We start from the raw sequence: 19,767 nt of genomic DNA on the forward strand, positions 1-19,767 counted from the left end.
AATCATTCTAGCGTTAATCGTGATTGCACTCAAGCGATCACATTTACTTTCAACTCATAATAGTTGAAAGTAAATGAGCCCGACGAGTGCAAACCCTTGAGATAAACCCCTTATTGCTCGGGCGCAGACATTCGCGCTCCACTAGTAATCTAGCCTTAGTATGATAAAATGTGCCTAAATGACTACCACCTTTCAAGGGACACAGCATTTTTAGAAAGCAACACAGAATTATATTTTATTGATAGCATTGTAATAGGACATTCAAACAGATAAGATGATGCAGTAGCGGGTGAAGCCACCTCCCTGAAATGACTTTTTTCAGGTTGGGGTCTTAAGTATAATATCATATACTTCATTAAATTACATTATTTAAAATGTTACAGGTACCTTTTTCTGAACTGTTCTTGGTAAAACTCTATGTGTAAGAATTACAAACGTTTTATTATTATTATTATTATTGTCGTTATCATTTGGTATGGTAAATCGGTAAGGATAATAGCAATCGCAAACTAATATTTTTGTCTCCTCGAAGTATCCGTAAGACATTTTTCCGTTTCCATGCAACGTCAGGTTGCTGGGTCGAGTGACGCGGATAAACTCATGTTTGACCTGACAGTTTCTTATTCCCAGCCCCTTAAGTTTAAGGCCCGCCTTGTTCCACAGATCTTGATTAGCAATAGGGCAACTTGGACATCGCTCATGAATGTTCGTGCTTGTCATTTGCTGATGGAGGGTTAGGTTGAGCACACAGGGCGTCACTGGTTGGGAGAGGAAAGTAGCTCTTTGGTAAATCGGCTTATCCCTGTAACGAACCGATATCCGGAAAACAGCATCTTCTTTGCATCCGAAACGTGATATTGTAGTTAACGGGAGCAATTTATATGTGTGTTGGTGCAAACCTAAATAATACTATTGCCTTATACTGCATCAGCAGTGGTGGTCTAGATATACACTGGATCAATCCGTCTGTGAGGAGTATAAGCGATCAATTTAGTATTTTAAATCCAAATTATATGGACAGTAGGTACTTCGCCAACATTTTCCAGACAGAAGGCATCCAAGTTAGTAATCTGCATGTACGGGACCACTTCCATGAACGTTTAATATTTCTCACTGAACCTATCTAAGCTTGGATTAACACACATTGCTTGCTTTACAGTTCACTGCTTCAACTTTTTGAACTTGCACAGGACTATTTACTCTCGACTAGGGAACACATTTGTATTCCTGATCTTCAATTACATTTCAAGTTACCATACACATGATATGTAGATCAAGATTTATAGCTTGTGTTTGTATGAGTGATTGCTGTAGAAGTCGAGCTATAATGCCCAACACTGGAAATTACCATTTGAGTAGCTGTAAATGAGTTTTTGTAAGTATAAAAACATTTGTTTGGACTTTAACCTTTGACATTCAAGATATTAAGATTTAGCAAGCACTTTGCCACTATAGCAAACAGGAGAAACTCTTCTGATTGGATCACAAGCTTGAAATTGTAATCTGGGTTTTGGACTGTCTTTGTGATAAAAGAAAACATTCAAGATGTCTAAAGATGAACGGGCCAAGGAAATCCTTAAGGGATTCAAACTGTATCCTTTGTATAATAGAGTAAGAAATAAGTATAGTATGTTTCTCTTTAGTTTGATAAAAGATTAACACAATGTCAGTATTTTGGGAAACATTGAGTAGAGGTCTGAAGTTTGCCAGTTGATCATGTTATGATTTGTCCATTTTAAAGATATTTTTTATCACTTTGTGTCCTGGAAAGTAAGTGAAGAATTTCAATCATAAAAAAATAATAGGGTAGTGTTATAACGGTATGTAGAGTAGTCAACATGTGGAGAAAGAAGATTAAAGGGACAGTCTAGTCCAAAAAAACTTTCATGATTCAGATAGGGCATGTAATTTTAAACCATTTTCCTATTTACTTTTATCATCAATTTTTCTTTGTTCTCTTGGTATTCTTAGTTGAAAGCTCAACCTAGGAGGTTCATATGCTAATTTCTTAGACATTGAAGGCCGCCTCTTAAGAATGCATTTTAACAGGTTTTTCACCACTAGAGGGTGTTAGTTCATGTTTTTCATATAGATAACACTGTGCTCATGCACGTGAAGTTACCTGGGAGCCATCACTGACTGGCTAAACTGCAAGTTTGTCAAAAGAACTGAAATAAAGGGGCAGTTTGCAGAGGCTTAGATACAAGATAATCACAGAGGTAAAAAATATATAAATATAACTGTGTTGGTTATGCAAAACTGGGGAATGGGTAAAAAAAGGGATTATCTATCTTTTAAAACAATAACAATTCTGGTGTAGACTGTCCCTTTAAGAAATATGAAAGTACTGAATTAGCAGAGTTTACCAGATACAGTAATATAAGATATTATACTAATTGTGCTCAAGACAAACATGTCTCTTATTATACAAAACTATTGTCCACTCCATAGTATTTTTTCCTAATTGATGCACCCGGTTTTTGGGCGGTTTTTGGGCATTGTGTGAACCTGTACTATTGTGCATTTTTAGCTAATCTCATACACAATAGAGGTTTTCAAATAAAGCTGCAAGGAGTTTAGCAGTATGCTTATTGTGCTTCTTGGAAAAGTTATCAATGGTTTATATGATAACTTGATGGTATACTATGTATATTTATATTTGCCACATATGCCAGCTTTACTGGCATTCTAAATATGCTTGAATGGGACAGGAACAAGAAAAATTATACAGTATTTTTAGCATAAATATTCTTCCTTGATGTGTTCTAATGCTGTGCATTTCCTTTCATGTTGTTTAAAGGGTTATATGTAAAAACACCTTTATCCTGACTGCTTGGGACTGGAAAAGCTTTGGAATTTTAAATGGTTTGCTTTTTGGAAAATTTGTATCTGTAAAATGGAATGGAACTAACTGTAAACCACTATATAATGTAATTTAGAAATTATTTACATGTCATAATACAGCTTATACATGCAACCTTATGGTAGTTTATATACTTTTTGTATAAATAGTAAGTACACACATAACGATAGTACAGCACTGCAATCAGGTAATATTTGTTTTAAATAAATATAGACTGTTATTTGCGTTTTAGAACACAAAAACCAGGCCAGACATAGGCAGAGAATATTTCGATTTACAAGCAGGGAAAAATAGTAATTTTTTATTTTGAAATTCTGGATTTGGGTGTGCGTGTGTGTGTAAAATTAAACTTTTTTTTTTTTTTTTTAATTTTATTAGCATTTACACTCTAAAATGTTAGTTGATTGTATGTCTGCTTGTGGATTTGTCACAATGAAAGGTCTGTTTGCTCTTTCTTGTTCTACTTTTCCCATATTTTGTCTTGGTTTCTTTTCGAGAAACATGTTATTGCCTAACACACTCCTAAAATTGCCTAAACCCCACACTGGTATGCACAGGCCTGCTCTGGTACTGCTGACCAAGTCCCAGACATTACAGTCTCAGGACCTATCGCTTCCCTGGGCATCTTTGTTGACCTAAGGATGAATGTTAGTGTTCAGAGGTTTGTATTCAGGGTATAACCAACATGGGAAACAACTTATGTTGTGGCATACAACACAAATGGCACACTGAGTAGCTACTATGTGCAAAAATAGACAGTTATATATAGCAAAAAAAGCTCTGGAGGTTTGATCAGTCCATCATTAGTATATAACCATAATTAATAAATGCTGTATAAAGTGCAGTCAATGTGGCCTGAGTAAAGGAGGAGGTTGCTGTTACAAGACATGGCTCGGTAAAAGTTACGTAACAGTAACTGGAGGATCCTGCACAGTCCGTCAGCATTTCATATCGGAGAACAATGTCACGCATGGTGGAGTGGTGAGATCTAACGGAAGGCCCCTTAGATGAGAGTATATCTCTCTGTAGGACATCGCCTATCATTATTGATTCACCGCCACATATGTGCTCTAACAGTACTGTCTCCTGACAAGATATATTGTTATCTACTAGATCTTTGCTGGCTAGATGTTGGTCATTGCATATCTTCATCTAACTTCATTTCATCATTTTATGCCGCTGAGCATTAACATGTTATATGCTTAACCATTGCTGTCATTACTTACACTGTGATTACCAACCGCATCAATTTCACACTGCTGAAGCGCTAACATTGCATGGAATACTTTGCTGGATTGCACTTATCCTAACAACTTGCCGTAGCCTATACGCTTATTGCTGCTTTCCTTGCTTGCTTTGTTCACAGTTGTTTGTTATTGAACTCTTACTGATGCATTGACTGCACTTTATACAGCATTTATTAATTATGGTTATATACTAATGATGGACTGATCAAACCTCCAGAGCTTTTTTTGCTATATATAACTGTCTATTTTTGCACATAGTATTTATTGTGGATCTTCTATATCGCATCTTTAGGGTTATATTGTGGGTATAAATTGTATCACATATCCCCTTGAGCTTTACATGTGCAATGTTATTGTGACTAATGTAGCATATATCAAACAAGCTGTTGATTTTTACTGCCATGGCCATGGCTTATGTTTTTATTCACTGTGGTTATTATCATATTCTTATGACATATTTGTTTAGTCAATAAATTGTTCACTTCATTGTATCAACTCAGTGTATTTTGATTCTTTGCCTTTTTGGGCCTGGTTCCGTGTGAGTGCTTGATACCACTAGTCTGATATTATCTTATGGTGTATTATATGAGAAGTGCTGGCTAAGGAATCCTTTTCTTTTCTGTATTCTTTATGTTTTTTCTGTCATTTTCCTTTTTTCTACCATTGAATTCAATTCAATAATTGATTCCTCCTGTGCACCCTCTGACATTCGATATTTTTGTCTGAGGTTTCTCTTCACCATATCATTAATCCAGGTCTTTTTTTCTTTGAGCTGGTTTGACCGACAATTGGATGGAGAGATATATATATATATATATATAAAACTGTTAGCAAATGAATATAGCAAGTAGGATCATCTATAGTCACTTAGTGGAAAAGTTCCACACAATAGTGGTGATTGTTCATGCAGGATGGTGGTTCAAGCTAAATAGCTACGTTAAGTCCCGCAATTAGATGCTGAGTAATGTAGTAATACAGCATATGTTGAACAGTGTCTGTAAAGAAAGTCCAGGATAAGTCACTGGAAAACAATAAGTGTAGCCAATACTTAACTTGTCCCCGCTGCGTTTAGAAGGAGCCAAAAGTAACCAAGTGTGAAAAGTTATCAAAACCAACTTGAGACTGCGAGCTGGACCACTCCGTGTGTGTGTGTGTCAGGTACGGACAACTTCCGCCGATGTTCCTGGGCAGGCTGATGGCCCGCCAGTCCCGTCAGCAGGGAATGGCCGTGTCTACCCCACATGCCGTCCTCAGTAGACGGTTCACTCACTCTGACGTCAGAGATCTGCGCGCCGTCGCGCAGAAGGTTCACAGAATCCCAAAGCGAAGTAGGTATGTTATAATTTGCAGAGACAGAGCTCAAGACTTCAGACAGCCAGTAGCGGTATCCCATCCGCTGTATATAGGAATGTAGAATCCCCGAGGGGAAAGAAGGGAGGCCAATCTGAGACCAAAAGCCTGGTTCAAATAAGTTGCAGGTACACAGGTGAGTAGGCAAACTAACACCTGACGTGTTTCGCGCATGCGCACATGTGCTTCATCAGAGGTCTGATGAAGCGCATGCGTGAAACGCGTCAGGTGTTTGCCTACTCACCTGTGTATCTGCAACCTTGTTGAATAAACCACTTATTTGAACCAGGCTTTTGGTCTCAGATTGGCCTCCCTTCTTTCCCCTCAGGGAATATATATATATATATATATATATATATATATATATATATATATATATATATATATATATATATATATATATATATATATATATATATATATATATATATATATATATATATATATATATATATAATTTTCACAAACAATACGCCAGATGCCAGGGTGCTAGAGTAGGTTTAGGTATAGCGAATAGAAAACGGCACTCTCTGGGTTAACAGCAAATAACACTTTATTCGGTAACGTTTCGGGAAATGCTCCCCTTCATCAGACCAACATTGTACAAGTGAAGCAAACATCTATACACATACAAGACCCTCCCCCAGTGGAAAAAAAACGCCAAAATTAGTTTCCATGGCAACCAATTAACATAACAACACAAATCCCTATAGTCAATTAGAAGAGTAAATAGCCCTAATACCTATTAACAATCAGTAAAAACTGGTGTATGTAATCCAGATGTGATCCGTAAACACTGGATGTAAAGATAATCAATTTAATCTCATTAATGGCATATTATTAGGCATAATAGGAGCACATAAATAAGGGGCTGAATTAAAAAATAGGATTAAACAGTATTATAAAATTATTAAGCAAAGCATACATATGTAGCAATTTAGTTGTAGTGAATTGTAGCGTTGCCGTTTACAGTGATATACGTGTGTTGAGAGGGGACCGCAATCAATCAATTGTTACTTTGTAGTTAACATTGTAGTGAGTGTGGTAGATCGCATAAAATACAAAAAACATGCATGTAGCGTAATGAATATCCATTTAAAATTTACCCCACGTCAATTGTTCGTTAAAAAATATGTTGAAAAGTCAAGCTTTATCTAATAGAGTTTATTGCCCTAGTACCCAGATGATTCTTTCATTATGCATTTATGGGCAGTTTAGGGCCCCATGGACATCTAGAGGGGAATCCCCTCACGCCAATATTAAGAGTTGGACATTTTTTTTACATGGTAAAAAGGACTTTATGCCTATCTTATATGGGTACTTACTCCCTTAAATTGTATGTTTTGACAATTACCCTATTATTGAAATGTATGTTTGAATTTATAATAAAGCTTGTTTGAAAAAAAAAAAAAAAAAAAAAAATTTACCCCACGTTTGCAAAGCGTCTTGATATGCACAAATAGCTTAGTACTCTTGTAAGTTACACTGACACCGAAACGTTACCGAATAAAGTGTTATTTGCTGTTAAGTCCAGAGAGTGCTGTTTTCTATTCTATCTATCTCGCGCTCTCTCTCTCTCTCGTTACAAATCTCACTATAAAGATGATATGGACCCAGAGGCAGAACTTTCTTTCACTTTCTGTGTTGGCATTTTTCTGCAGGTAATTTTTTAAATTAAACACAATTTTAAATTAGGCAGTTATACTAAAGCACCAGCACAATTGCAATATATATATTAACTGGAGAATAAAGCAATATTTAAAAGTTTTATATATTATATTGCAGCAGTTAAAAAGAGGCAGTCATCAATAAACATCAACTGCTGCTTTGCAGTGCTAACCCGTATTTGACTGTTCTCTTCAAACAGTGCTTCACAGTGGCTGCACTATGTTAAGAAAAATGTACACAATGCAGCCAGAGCAAAGCACTGTTTAAAGAGAACCGCCTGTTGTGGAGCAGGGCTGCAAAGAGAAAGGGATAACAGTTCCCTCATGTGACCCATTCTTTCTGCAAACATGCTGCCTTTTCTGCAATGACATATCAGATCACAGCATGTTCTGCTTTGGGGGATATGTATACTACAAATTCCCACCACAGAGAGATGTGTGTGTGTGTATATATATATATATATATATATATATATATATATATATCGAATGTCCTTCTCACTGTCCCATAATGTCCCATAATGTGGGGATATTTGCCTGCTTTTTTTCACATAAACACCACTCATTCAACTATTTGATAGGGCAGTATGTTTGTACAATATAATACTCACAAAGTCATATACACGTATGCTGCATGAACACTCTGGACCTTTAGGAGCTGTCCAGTAAGCTTACAACCTGGATAGTTGTATTTTAAATCTCCCACACCAAGCCTGTTGTAACTGGAGGATAGGGAACCACAACACTAATAGTGTGAACTTTTAGTATGGGTAATGATAAACCCTTTGAAGACAAAAAAAGCTTCTGCCCAAAAACAGATGCTTGGATCATAGCAAAGAAAATAAAAAACTTTTAAAGTGATGTTAAATCCTAGCGTTTGTGAAACGCTAGGATTTTCCATTGGAAAAAATAAAGGGGACTTTCATTCATGAAGTATAAAATACCTCATTCTGAAAGCTTCTTTGTTTGCAGTGTTTACTGCACTGAGCTGCTAAAGCAGCCCATGGCAGAACGCTATTTGGCTGAGAGGTGACGTTAACACCTCTTAGCCAATAGCCGTGCGGGAAATCTGGCTTTGCGCCGTATATTGTTTACAACCGCTAATAATAATAACTTTAATAATGATAAAATCACTTAAAATACGTAACAATTGTGCTCACAACAGGTTTATCGGTTTCACTAACTGTTTCATCGGGTGAGATCTGTGTTGTGGTTAACTATCCTCCAGTAACAACAGACTCGGTGTGGGAGAGTGAAGATACAACTATCCAGGGTGTGAGCTTACTGGACAGCTCATAAAGGTCCAGATTGTTCATGCAGCACACGTTTGTGCATATGACTGTGTATTATATTTTATACTTTATAGACATACTGCACTATTGTGCGCCCTCTTTTCCTTTTGAATTATTTATTATTTATGTCAAATACATCTTTTCAAGTGGTTGTTCAAATGAACGAAACAAGGAAATTTGTTTGTTACAGGGATATAAAAGGCTATATATTTTCAAACAAAAACCAGAGCAGATAGGTGAGCTAGGCACAGGAGTTTACGTTTTATAGCATAGTGAAAAAGAGCAGAAATGAATACTATTTTTTTTAAAATTTTTTTTTTTATGGGATTAAAACCTAAACATTTTTTTAATCTTAAAATACATGCAACTTTTATGTGCCATTAAATTCCTAGTTAAATGAAATTCTTTAAAACACTACATGTAAGGACAATAACATCACATATTTAGTAATGGATATGAAAGACTATGTTAAAAAACACTGTTAAAGTGAAGGTCAATTTTGACTAATAAGTGCCCGGTTTTTTATAATCCTATTAAAAACATGGGCACTTTAATTAATCAAAATTGAGATTTCAAGCGTTTTCTTCAAAAACTTGCCTTTTAACCCTGAAAGCTGCTCCATCGATATCCCCCGACCGTCGGAAGCCTCTTCTTATGTCAGAAATGATGAATTCGGCTTCCTCCAATCACAGCGTTCCCCCTGGGGGGATCATGACCTGAGGGAACACCGTGATTGGATGAAGCTGGATTTGTCGTTTTGGACACGCGAAGAGGACTTGCCGACTGGCAGATGAAGCACTGCAGCTGCTCTCAGTATTAAAAGGTAAGTATTTGAAGAAAACGCCCAAAATGTCAATATTGATGAATTAAAGTGCCCTTGTTTTTAATAGGATTATTTAAAACTGGGCACTAATTCATCAAAATTGACCTTCACTTTAATGCTTGGTAATTAGTATAAGAGCAATTTGCATTATTTATTGAGGTAAAATTTAATAAATAAAATAAATATTTTTCAAAGTAGAGTGAGACAGTGTTTCCATTTTTGTAGACTAGTTCAAGAATACTATTCTACAGTGGGAGTTAAAGGGACAGTCAACACAAAAATTGTTATTGTTTAAAAAAAGATAGATAACGCCTTTACTACCCATTCCTCAGCTTTGCACAAAAAATCATGGTTATATTAATATACTTAATAACATTTTAAGCCTCTAAATGTCTGTCTGTTTCTAAGTCACTTAAGACAACCCCTTGATAACATGCTGTTTATTTTTTTATTTTTAGCTTTTCACAACAGGAGTGCTAGTTCATGTGAGCCATATAGATAACATTGAGCTCACGCCTGTGGATTCTAACAACACAACACTAATTGGCTTAAATGCCAGTCAATAGATAAAGTTATGTGATCAGGGGGCTGTCAGAAGAGGCTTAGATACACGGTAATCACAGAGATGAAAAGTATATTATTAATATAACCATGTTTTCTGTGCAAAACTGGGGAATATATAATAAAGGGATAATCCATCTTTTTAAACAATACATTTTTTTACGTTGACTGTCCCTTTAAAAAAAACCCCAACTAAAATGATAAAAAAAACAACAACTCGCTTGTTAGTAGAAAGTTATAAATTGTGGTTTTAAATGGCAGTCTGTTCATCTTAAATTCATGGTAATACATTTTATAATATGCTTCTAAAAAACAGAAAATTATTTTCATCAAAGTTGAAGGACAACAAAGGCATTAATTAAATTGCTTAAATAGCTTCCAAATAACTGTAACAAAGATAGTAGCATAAGCATCAGTGTTCCCAGAACCTATTAAGGGCCAGATTACAAGTAAGGCGCAACATTTTCGCGCAAAGGATAGTTTTCACGATCGTTTGCACGCATGTTAATTTGTGCTCGAGTTGAGTGTAAATGCAATTCCGATTTACGCTAGAATCATTACCACAGTTCTCAGAGCTGTGGTTAAGTGTTTCGCGAAACTGAAGTGTCACAAAACATTGAAAATACATTGCAAAGTACACTTACTCATAATATCTTTATTTAATAATATATATATATAGCATTGGAGCACTTTGCAGTTAAAGTGAAATCAATTTGGATGAATTAGTGTCCGGTTTTTAATAAATCTATTAAAAACAAGGGCACTTTAATTCATCAAAATTGATATTTCACTCCTTTTTCTTCAGAAACTTACCTTTTAATCCTGAAAGCCGCTGCAGCGCTTCCTCTGGCTGTCGGAAGCCTCTTACGTCAGAAATGACGAATCCGGCTTCCTCCAATCACGGCTTTCCCCCCCGGGGGATCATGCCCTGATGCAACGCCGTGATTGGAGGAAGCTGGATTCGTCATTTTGGACCTGCGAAAAGGGCTTGCGACGGGCAAGGGATTAAAAGGTACGTTTTTGAAGAAAAGGAGTGAAATGTCAATTTTGATGAATTAAAGTGCCCTTGTTTTTAATAGGATTATTAAAGGGACACTCGGGTTAAATTCAATTTTCATGATTGATACAGCATGTAATTTTAAACAACTTTCCAATATACTTCCATTAAAAAAAATGTCCACAGTCTTTAATATTTACAATTGTTGAGTCACCAGATCCTACTGAGCATGTGCAAGAATTCACAGACTATACGTATATGCATTTGTGATTGGCTGATTGCTATCACATGGTACAAGGGGAGTGGAAATATACATAACTTTGAAATTTGTTCTAAAAAATCTACTACTTATTTGAAGTTCAGACTAAGTGCTATTGCATTGTCTTGTTATCTTGCATTTGTTGATTATGCAAATCTAATGTGTTGACTGGTCCTTTAAAAACCAGGCACTAATTCATCAAAATTGACCTTCATTTTAAGTGGATTAAAAAATGTAAAAGCATATTCATGCAATAGTCATATTTCTCTTGTTAAGTGTATCCAGTCCACGGATCATCCATTACTTATGGGATATTAACTCCTCCCCAACAGGAAGTGCAAGAGGATTCACCCAGCAGAGCTGCTATATAGCTCCTCCCCTAACTGCCATTACCAGTCATTCTCTTGCACCCAACGAATAGATAGGATGTGTGAGAGGACTGTGGTGATTATACTTAGTTTCATACCTTCAATCAAAAGTTTGTTATTTTATAATAGCACCGGAGTGTGTTATTCCTTCTCTGGTAGAATTTGAAGAAGAATCTACCTGAGTTTTTCTATGATTTTAGCCGGAGTAGTTAAGATCATATTGCTGTTTCTCGGCCATCTGAGGAGAGGTAAACTTCAGATCAGGGGACAGCGGGCAGATTAATCTGCAAAGAGGTATGTAGCAGCTTATTATTTTCTGACAATGGAATTGATGAGAAAATTCTGCCATACCGATATAATGTAAACTCAGCCTTAAATGCAGTAGCAGCAACTGGTATCAGGCTGTCATGTATGTATATTTTACACTTCAGTATTCTGGGGAATGGCACTTCACTGGAATTATACTGTATGCATAAAACTTTAGCCTAATTTGCAGGGACTAGCAACAGGCTTTTTAATAACACTCAATTTATTAATGTTAAACGTTTTTTGCTGGCATGTAAAATCGTTTAATTTTCTGAGGTACTGGGTGAAAAAATGTTTTGGGCACTATTTTTTTCCACTTGGCAGTCGTTTTATTTAATTTATGACAGTTTACTGATCTCTCTCACTGTTATGTGTGAGGGGGAGGGACCTTTTTTGGTGCTTTTGCTACGCATCAAAAAATTCAGTCAGAAGTTTATTGTCTTCCCTGCATGATCCGGTTCATCTCTACAGAACTCAGGGGTCTTCAAAACTTGTTTTGAGGGAGGTAATCACTCACAGCAGAGCTGTGAGATTGTAGTTGACTGTGATAAAAAAAAAAAAAAACGTTTATTTCTGTATTTTTTTTTTTTTTCTGCTATCCTTTGCTAATGGGAGCAATCCTTTGCTAAAATTGTGTTTTTTACAAAGATTTGATGCTATAACTTTTCAGTTTATTAATTTTCAACTGTCATAACTTTTTCTGTGCTTCTTATAGGCACAGTACGTTTTCATATTATAGTAAATTACTTGAAAAGTATTTCCAAGTTGCTAGTTTATTTGCTAGTGTGTTAAACATGTCTGATTCAGAGGAAGATATCTGTGCTATATGTGCTAAAGCCAAAGTGGAGCCCAATAGAAATTTATGTACTAACTGTATTGATGCTACTTTAAATAAAAGTCAATCTGTACAAATTGAACATATTTCACCAAACAACGAGGGGAGAGTTATGCCGACTAACTCGCCTCACGTGTCAGTACCTGCATCTCCCGCTCGGGAGGTGCGTGATATTGTAGCGCCGAGTACATCTGGGCGGCCATTACAAATCACATTACAGGATATGGCTACTGTTATGACTGAAGTTTTGGCTAAATTACCAGAACTAAGAGGTAAGCGTGATCACTCTGGGGTGAGAACAGAGTGCGCTGATAATATTAGGGCCATGTCAGACACTGCGTCACAATTTGCAGAACATGAGGACGGAGAGCTTCATTCTGCGGGTGACGGTTCTGATCCAAACAAACTGGATTCAGATATTTCAAATTTTAAATTTAAGCTGGAAAACCTCCGTGTATTACTAGGGGAGGTGTTAGCGGCTCTGAATGATTGTAACACAGTTGCAATACCAGAGAAAATGTGTAGGTTGGATAAATATTTTGCGGTACCGGCGAGTACTGACGTTTTTCCTATACCTAAGAGACTTACTGAAATTGTTACTAAGGAGTGGGATAGACCCGGTGTGCCGTTCTCACCCCCTCCGATATTTAGAAAGATGTTTCCAATAGACGCCACCACACGGGACTTATGGCAAACGGTCCCTAAGGTGGAGGGAGCAGTTTCTACTTTAGCTAAGCGTACCACTATCCCGGTGGAGGATAGCTGTGCCTTTTCAGATCCAATGGATAAAAAGTTAGAGGGTTACCTTAAGAAAATGTTTGTTCAACAAGGTTTTATATTGCAACCTCTTGCATGCATTGCACCTGTCACGGCTGCAGCAGCATTTTGGTTTGAGTCTCTGGAAGAGACACTTGAATCAGCTCCATTAGATGAGATTACACACAAGCTTAAAGCCCTTAAGTTAGCTAACTCATTTATTTCAGATGCCGTAGTACATTTAACTAAACTTACGGCTAAGAATTCCGGATTCGCCATTCAGGCACGCAGAGCACTGTGGCTAAAATCCTGGTCAGCTGACATTACTTCTAAATCTAAATTGCTTAATATACCTTTCAAAGGGCAGACCTTATTCGGGCCCGGGTTGAAAGAAATTATCGCTGACATTACAGGAGGTAAAGGCCATGCCCTGCCTCAAGACAGAGCCAAACCTAAGGCTAGACAGTCTAATTTTCGTTCCTTTCGTAATTTCAAAGCAGGAGCAGCATCAACTTCCTCTGCACCAAAACAGGAAGGAGCTGTTGCTCGCTACAGACAAGGCTGGAGACCTAACCAGTCCTGGAACAAGGGCAAGCAGGCCAGGAAACCTGCTGCTGCCCCTAAGACAGCATGAATCGAGGGCCCCCGATCCGGGAACGGATCTAGTGGGGGGCAGACTTTCTCTCTTCGCCCAGGCTTGGGCAAGAGATGTCCAGGATCCCTGGGCGTTAGAGATCATATCTCAGGGATACCTTCTAGACTTCAAATTCTCTCCCCCAAGAGGGAGATTTCATCTGTCAAGGTTGTCAACAAACCAAATAAAGAAAGAGGCGTTTCTACGCTGCGTACAAGATCTTTTATTAATGGGAGTGATCCATCCGGTTCCGCGGTCGGAACAAGGACAAGGGTTTTACTCAAATCTGTTTGTGGTTCCCAAAAAAGAGGGAACTTTCAGGCCAATCTTGGATTTAAAGATCCTAAACAAATTCCTAAGAGTTCCATCGTTCAAAATGGAAACTATTCGGACAATCTTACCCATGATCCAAAAGGGTCAGTACATGACCACAGTGGATTTAAAGGATGCTTACCTTCACATACCGATTCACAAAGATCATTACCGGTATCTAAGGTTTGCCTTTCTAGACAGGCATTACCAGTTTGTAGCTCTTCCATTCGGATTGGCTACGGCTCCGAGAATCTTCACAAAGGTTCTGTGTGCTCTTCTGGCGGTACTAAGACCGCGAGGAATTGCTGTAGCTCCGTACCTAGACGACATTCTGATACAAGCTTCAAGCTTTCAAACTGCCAAGTCTCATACAGAGTTAGTACTGGCATTTCTAAGGTCGCATGGATGGAAGGTGAACGAAAAGAAGAGTTCTCTCTTTCCACTCACAAGAGTTCCCTTCTTGGGGACTCTTATAGATTCTGTAGAAATGAAGATTTACCTGACAGAAGACAGGTTAACAAAGCTTCAAAATGCATGCCGTGTCCTTCATTCCATTCAACACCCGTCAGTAGCTCAATGCATGGAGGTGATCGGCTTAATGGTAGCAGCAATGGACATAGTACCCTTTGCACGTCTACATCTCAGACCGCTGCAATTGTGCATGCTAAGTCAGTGGAATGGGGATTACTCAGACTTGTCCCCTACTCTGAATCTGGATCAAGAGACCAGAAATTCTCTTCTATGGTGGCTTTCTCGGCCACATCTGTCCAGGGGGATGCCATTCAGCAGGCCGGACTGGACAATTGTAACAACAGACGCCAGCCTACTAGGTTGGGGCGCTGTCTGGAATTCTCTGAAGGCTCAGGGACAATGGAATCAGGAGGAGAGTCTCCTACCAATAAACATTCTGGAATTGAGAGCAGTTCTCAATGCCCTTCTGGCTTGGCCCCAGTTAACAACTCGGGGGTTCATCAGGTTTCAGTCGGACAACATCACGACTGTAGCTTACATCAACCATCAGGGAGGGACAAGAAGCTCCCTAGCAATGATGGAAGTATCAAAGATAATTCTCTGGGCAGAGTCTCACTCTTGCCACCTGTCAGCAATCCACATCCCGGGAGTGGAGAACTGGGAGGCGGATTTCTTAAGTCGTCAGACTTTTCATCCGGGGGAGTGGGAACTTCATCCGGAGGTCTTTGCCCAAATACTTCGACGTTGGGGCAAACCAGAGATAGATCTCATGGCGTCTCGACAGAACGCCTAGCTTCCTCGTTACGGGTCCAGATCCAGGGATCCGGGAGCGGTTCTGATAGATGCTTTGACAGCACCTTGGACCTTCGGGATGGCTTATGTGTTTCCACCCTTCCCGATGCTTCCTCGATTAATTGCCAGAATCAAACAGGAGAGAGCATCAGTGATTCTAATAGCGCCTGCATGGCCACGCAGGACTTGGTATGCAGATCTAGTGGACATGTCATCCTGTCCACCTTGGTCGCTACCTCTGAAACAGGACCTTCTGATCCAGGGTCCCTTCAAACATCAAAATCTAATTTCTCTGAAGCTGACTGCTTGGAAATTGAACGCTTGATTTTATCAAAACGTGGTTTTTCTGAGTCAGTTATTGATACCTTAATACAGGCTAGGAAGCCTGTTACCAGAAAGATTTACCATAAGATATGGCGCAAATACTTATATTGGTGCGAATCCAAGAGTTACTCATGGAGTAAGGTTAGGATTCCGAGGATATTGTCTTTTCTACAAGAAGGTTTAGAAAAGGGTTTATCCGCTAGTTCCTTAAAGGGACAGATTTCAGCTCTGTCCATTCTTTTACACAAACGTCTGTCAGAAGTTCCGGACGTTCAAGCTTTTTGTCAGGCTTTAGCTAGGATCAAGCCTGTGTTTAAAACTGTTGCTCCACCATGGAGTTTGAACTTAGTTCTTAATGTTTTACAGGGGGTTCCGTTTGAACCCCTTCATTCCATTGATATCAAGTTGTTATCTTGGAAAGTTCTGTTTTTAATGGCGATTTCCTCGGCTCGAAGAGTCTCTGAGTTATCTGCCTTACATTGTGATTCTCCTTATCTGATTTTTCATTCAGACAAGGTAGTTCTGCGTACTAAACCTGGGTTCCTACCTAAGGTGGTCACTAACAGGAATATCAATCAAGAGATTGTGGTTACATCTTTGTGTCCTAATCCTTCTTCGAAAAAGGAACGTCTGCTACACAATCTAGATGTAGTCCGTGCCCTGAAATTTTATCTACAGGCAACTAAGGATTTTCGACAAACGTCTTCCCTGTTTGTCGTTTATTCTGGTCAGAGGAGAGGTCAAAAAGCTTCGGCTACCTCTCTCTCCTTTTGGCTTCGTAGCATAATAAGGTTAGCCTATGAGACTGCTGGACAGCAGCCTCCTGAAAGAATTACAGCACATTCTACTAGAGCTGTGGCTTCCACTTGGGCCTTTAAGAATGAGGCTTCTGTTGAACAGATTTGCAAGGCTGCAACTTGGTCTTCTCTTCATACTTTTTCCAAATTTTACAAATTTGACACTTTTGCTTCTTCGGAGGCTGTTTTTGGGAGAAAGGTTCTTCAGGCAGTGGTTCCTTCCGTATAAAGAGCCTGCCTGTCCCTCCCGTCATCCGTGTACTTTAGCTTTGGTATTGGTATCCCATAAGTAATGGATGATCCGTGGACTGGATACACTTAACAAGAGAAAACATAATTTATGCTTACCTGATAAATTTATTTCTCTTGTAGTGTATCCAGTCCACGGCCCGCCCTGTCACTTTAAGGCAGGTAATTTTTCCATTAAACTACAGTCACCACTGTACCCTATGGTTTTCCTTTCTCTGCATGTTTTCGGTCGAATGACTGGTAATGGCAGTTAGGGGAGGAGCTATATAGCAGCTCTGCTGGGTGAATCCTCTTGCACTTCCTGTTGGGGAGGAGTTAATATCCCATAAGTAATGGATGATCCGTGGACTGGATACACTACAAGAGAAATAAATTTATCAGGTAAGCATAAATTATGTTTTTCATGTTGTGTTTGCGCATTTTAGAATATGTGATCAGGTTTGCTCATTTGAGAATATGCGATTGGGTTAGCGCAAATGAGAATATGTGATTGTGTTTGCACAAAAGTAGGGGCGCAAAAATATACTTAAGCCGGATCGTTAATTAGCACTCCATTCGTAATCTGGCCCTTAATGGGAACACCACCCAGTAATATATTAAACCGATACTTAAGGGACAGTACACCAGAATTTTTATTTTTTAAAAATATAATCTCTTTATTAACCATTCCCCAGTTTTGCATAACCAACACAGTTATATTAATACATGTTTTACCTCTGTGATTACCTTGTATCTAAGCCTCTGCAGACTGCCCCCTTATCTCAGTACTTTTGACAGACATGCAATTTAGCCAATCAGTGCAGACTCCTAAATAACTCCATGGGAGTGAGCACAGTGTTATCAATATGACACACATGAACTAGTACTGTCTAACTGTGAAAAACGTTCAAAATGCTCTGAGCTAAGAGGTGGTTTTCAACGGTTTAGAAATCAGTTTGAGCCTACCTAGGTTTAGAGTTTCAAAAATACCACCAAGGAAACAAAGCACATTTGATGATAAAAGTAAATGGTAAAGTTGTTTAACCCTTTGAGTGCTAATGACGGCTCTGAGCCGTCACAGAGTTTCTCACTCTGGTGCTAATGACGGCTCAGAGCCGTCATGAACGCTCTCCCACCTTGAGGGAGATCTGGGGGCTCCTAACCACTCCTACCCAGACGATCGTGCCTGTAGAGTGACAGGCATCGCCGGGGCTTCACGTGATGCGTGGTGACGTCACGAGCAATGACGTGATGACGTCTCCGCGCAACTTTATTTATACTTAACAATGTTAAGTATAGGAGGAGGGGGCATGCTGTTTAGAAGCCTGTATCTCAGGCATCTAAGCAGCTACAGATCCCCAAGACCCACTGTTGGAAAAGTAATCGCCTAACCTTTCCAACAATGTAAGTCTTGGGGGTCTGTAAAAAAAAAAGAAAAAAAAAAAGAAAGAAAAAGAAAAAAATGTTCCCCCCCCCCCCAAAAAAAACATAAAAAATATTAGCACCCAGGTGGGAAAGTGCTTAGCACTCAAATGGTTAAAATTGCATGCCCTATCTGAATCATTAAAGTTTAAAGGGACAGTCTACACCAGCATATGTATTGTTTTAAAAGATAGTTAATCACTTTATTACCCATTCCCTAGTTTTGCATAACCAACACAGTTATATTAATACACTTTTTACCTCTGTGATTACCTTGTATCTAAGCCTCTGCAGACTGCCCCCTTATCTCAGTGCTTTTTACAGACTTGCATTTTAGCCAATCAGTGCTGGCTTCTAGGAACTCGACATGCGTGAGCACAGTGTTATCTATATGAAACACATGAACTAACACCCTCTAGTGGTGAAAAACGGTCAAAGTGCCCTGAGATGAGAGGCGGCCTTTAAGGGCTTAGAAATTAGCATATTAACCTCGTAGGTTTAGCTTTCAACTAAGAATACCAAGAGAACAAAGCAAAATTGGTGATAGATGTAATTTTGAAAAATTACTTGTCCTATCTGAATAATGAAAGTTTGTTGTGGACTAGACTGTCCCTTTTAAGATAAAGTTCCCAAAAAAAAATTTCCAATGTTTTTTTGCACAAATTATCATTAAATCAATTTGTTTTCTGTAGAGCACACTGTGTATGAAATTTAGATTACAGTCAAGACTAGTGTAAAAGAAAGAGACATTAAACCCAACATTTTTTATTTCATGAGAGAGTGTGTGTTTCTGTTATGGTCAACCTTGTGCGATCTGTAGAAGAAAATAATTATATATATATATATATATATATATATATATATATATATATATATATATATATATATATATATATATATATATATATATATATATATATATATATATATATTTTATTTTTTTTTAAACTGGTAATGCTGCCGGTATATGCACAAAATAGCAGCTTGTTTACTACGATTTGCTCCTCTTGAGGTTTGATCCCTTGATGTACTCTGTGTTTTTCAGTGTTTGACTTGAGACTCTGTGATGATGCATTTGCAAATTGCTAGCTAAAATTGCTTCATCTTTGGTGGATTGACTATAATGTTCAACTGCATACTGTGTGAAGTCTCCAGACACACTTAAGTGAACATTTCTCAGAAGTGTGCCCAAGGCAGAACATACAGCATGTCTGCAGAAATAAAAGGAACGCATGCAGGAAATGTTAGCGCTTTTGCTTTGCAGCTCTGCTTCACATTAGGTTGTACTCTTCAAACAGAACTGTTCAATATTTATCATTTTTGTGAAAAATGGTTAAACAAAAGCTTTTTAAATTGAAACCAGAAGGAAATATGTGAGTCCTGGGGCTCTACTGCTCACTGGCTGATAGGGACAACTCCATGTAGGAAATAATGAAGAAGCCATTCCATTTTTTTTAAACAAA

At 38.2% G+C, this 19,767-nt stretch overlaps 1 protein-coding gene across 1 annotated transcript in view; it reads left to right on the forward strand.

Annotated features, from left to right (window-relative positions):
- Positions 1-767: 767 nt before the first annotated feature.
- PDE6D (phosphodiesterase 6D) overlaps positions 768-19,767 on the forward strand; it is a 171,763-nt gene continuing 152,763 nt past the window's right edge. Inside the window, exon 1 of the mRNA XM_053710300.1 lies at positions 768-1,592. Within this exon, the coding sequence (XP_053566275.1) occupies positions 1,546-1,592 (47 nt within the window). The 5' untranslated portion in view covers positions 768-1,545. The remainder of the gene's footprint in view (positions 1,593-19,767) is intronic.

Source organism: Bombina bombina, chromosome 4 (genome assembly GCF_027579735.1).
Source record: "Bombina bombina isolate aBomBom1 chromosome 4, aBomBom1.pri, whole genome shotgun sequence".
Lineage (NCBI taxonomy): Eukaryota > Metazoa > Chordata > Amphibia > Anura > Bombinatoridae > Bombina > Bombina bombina.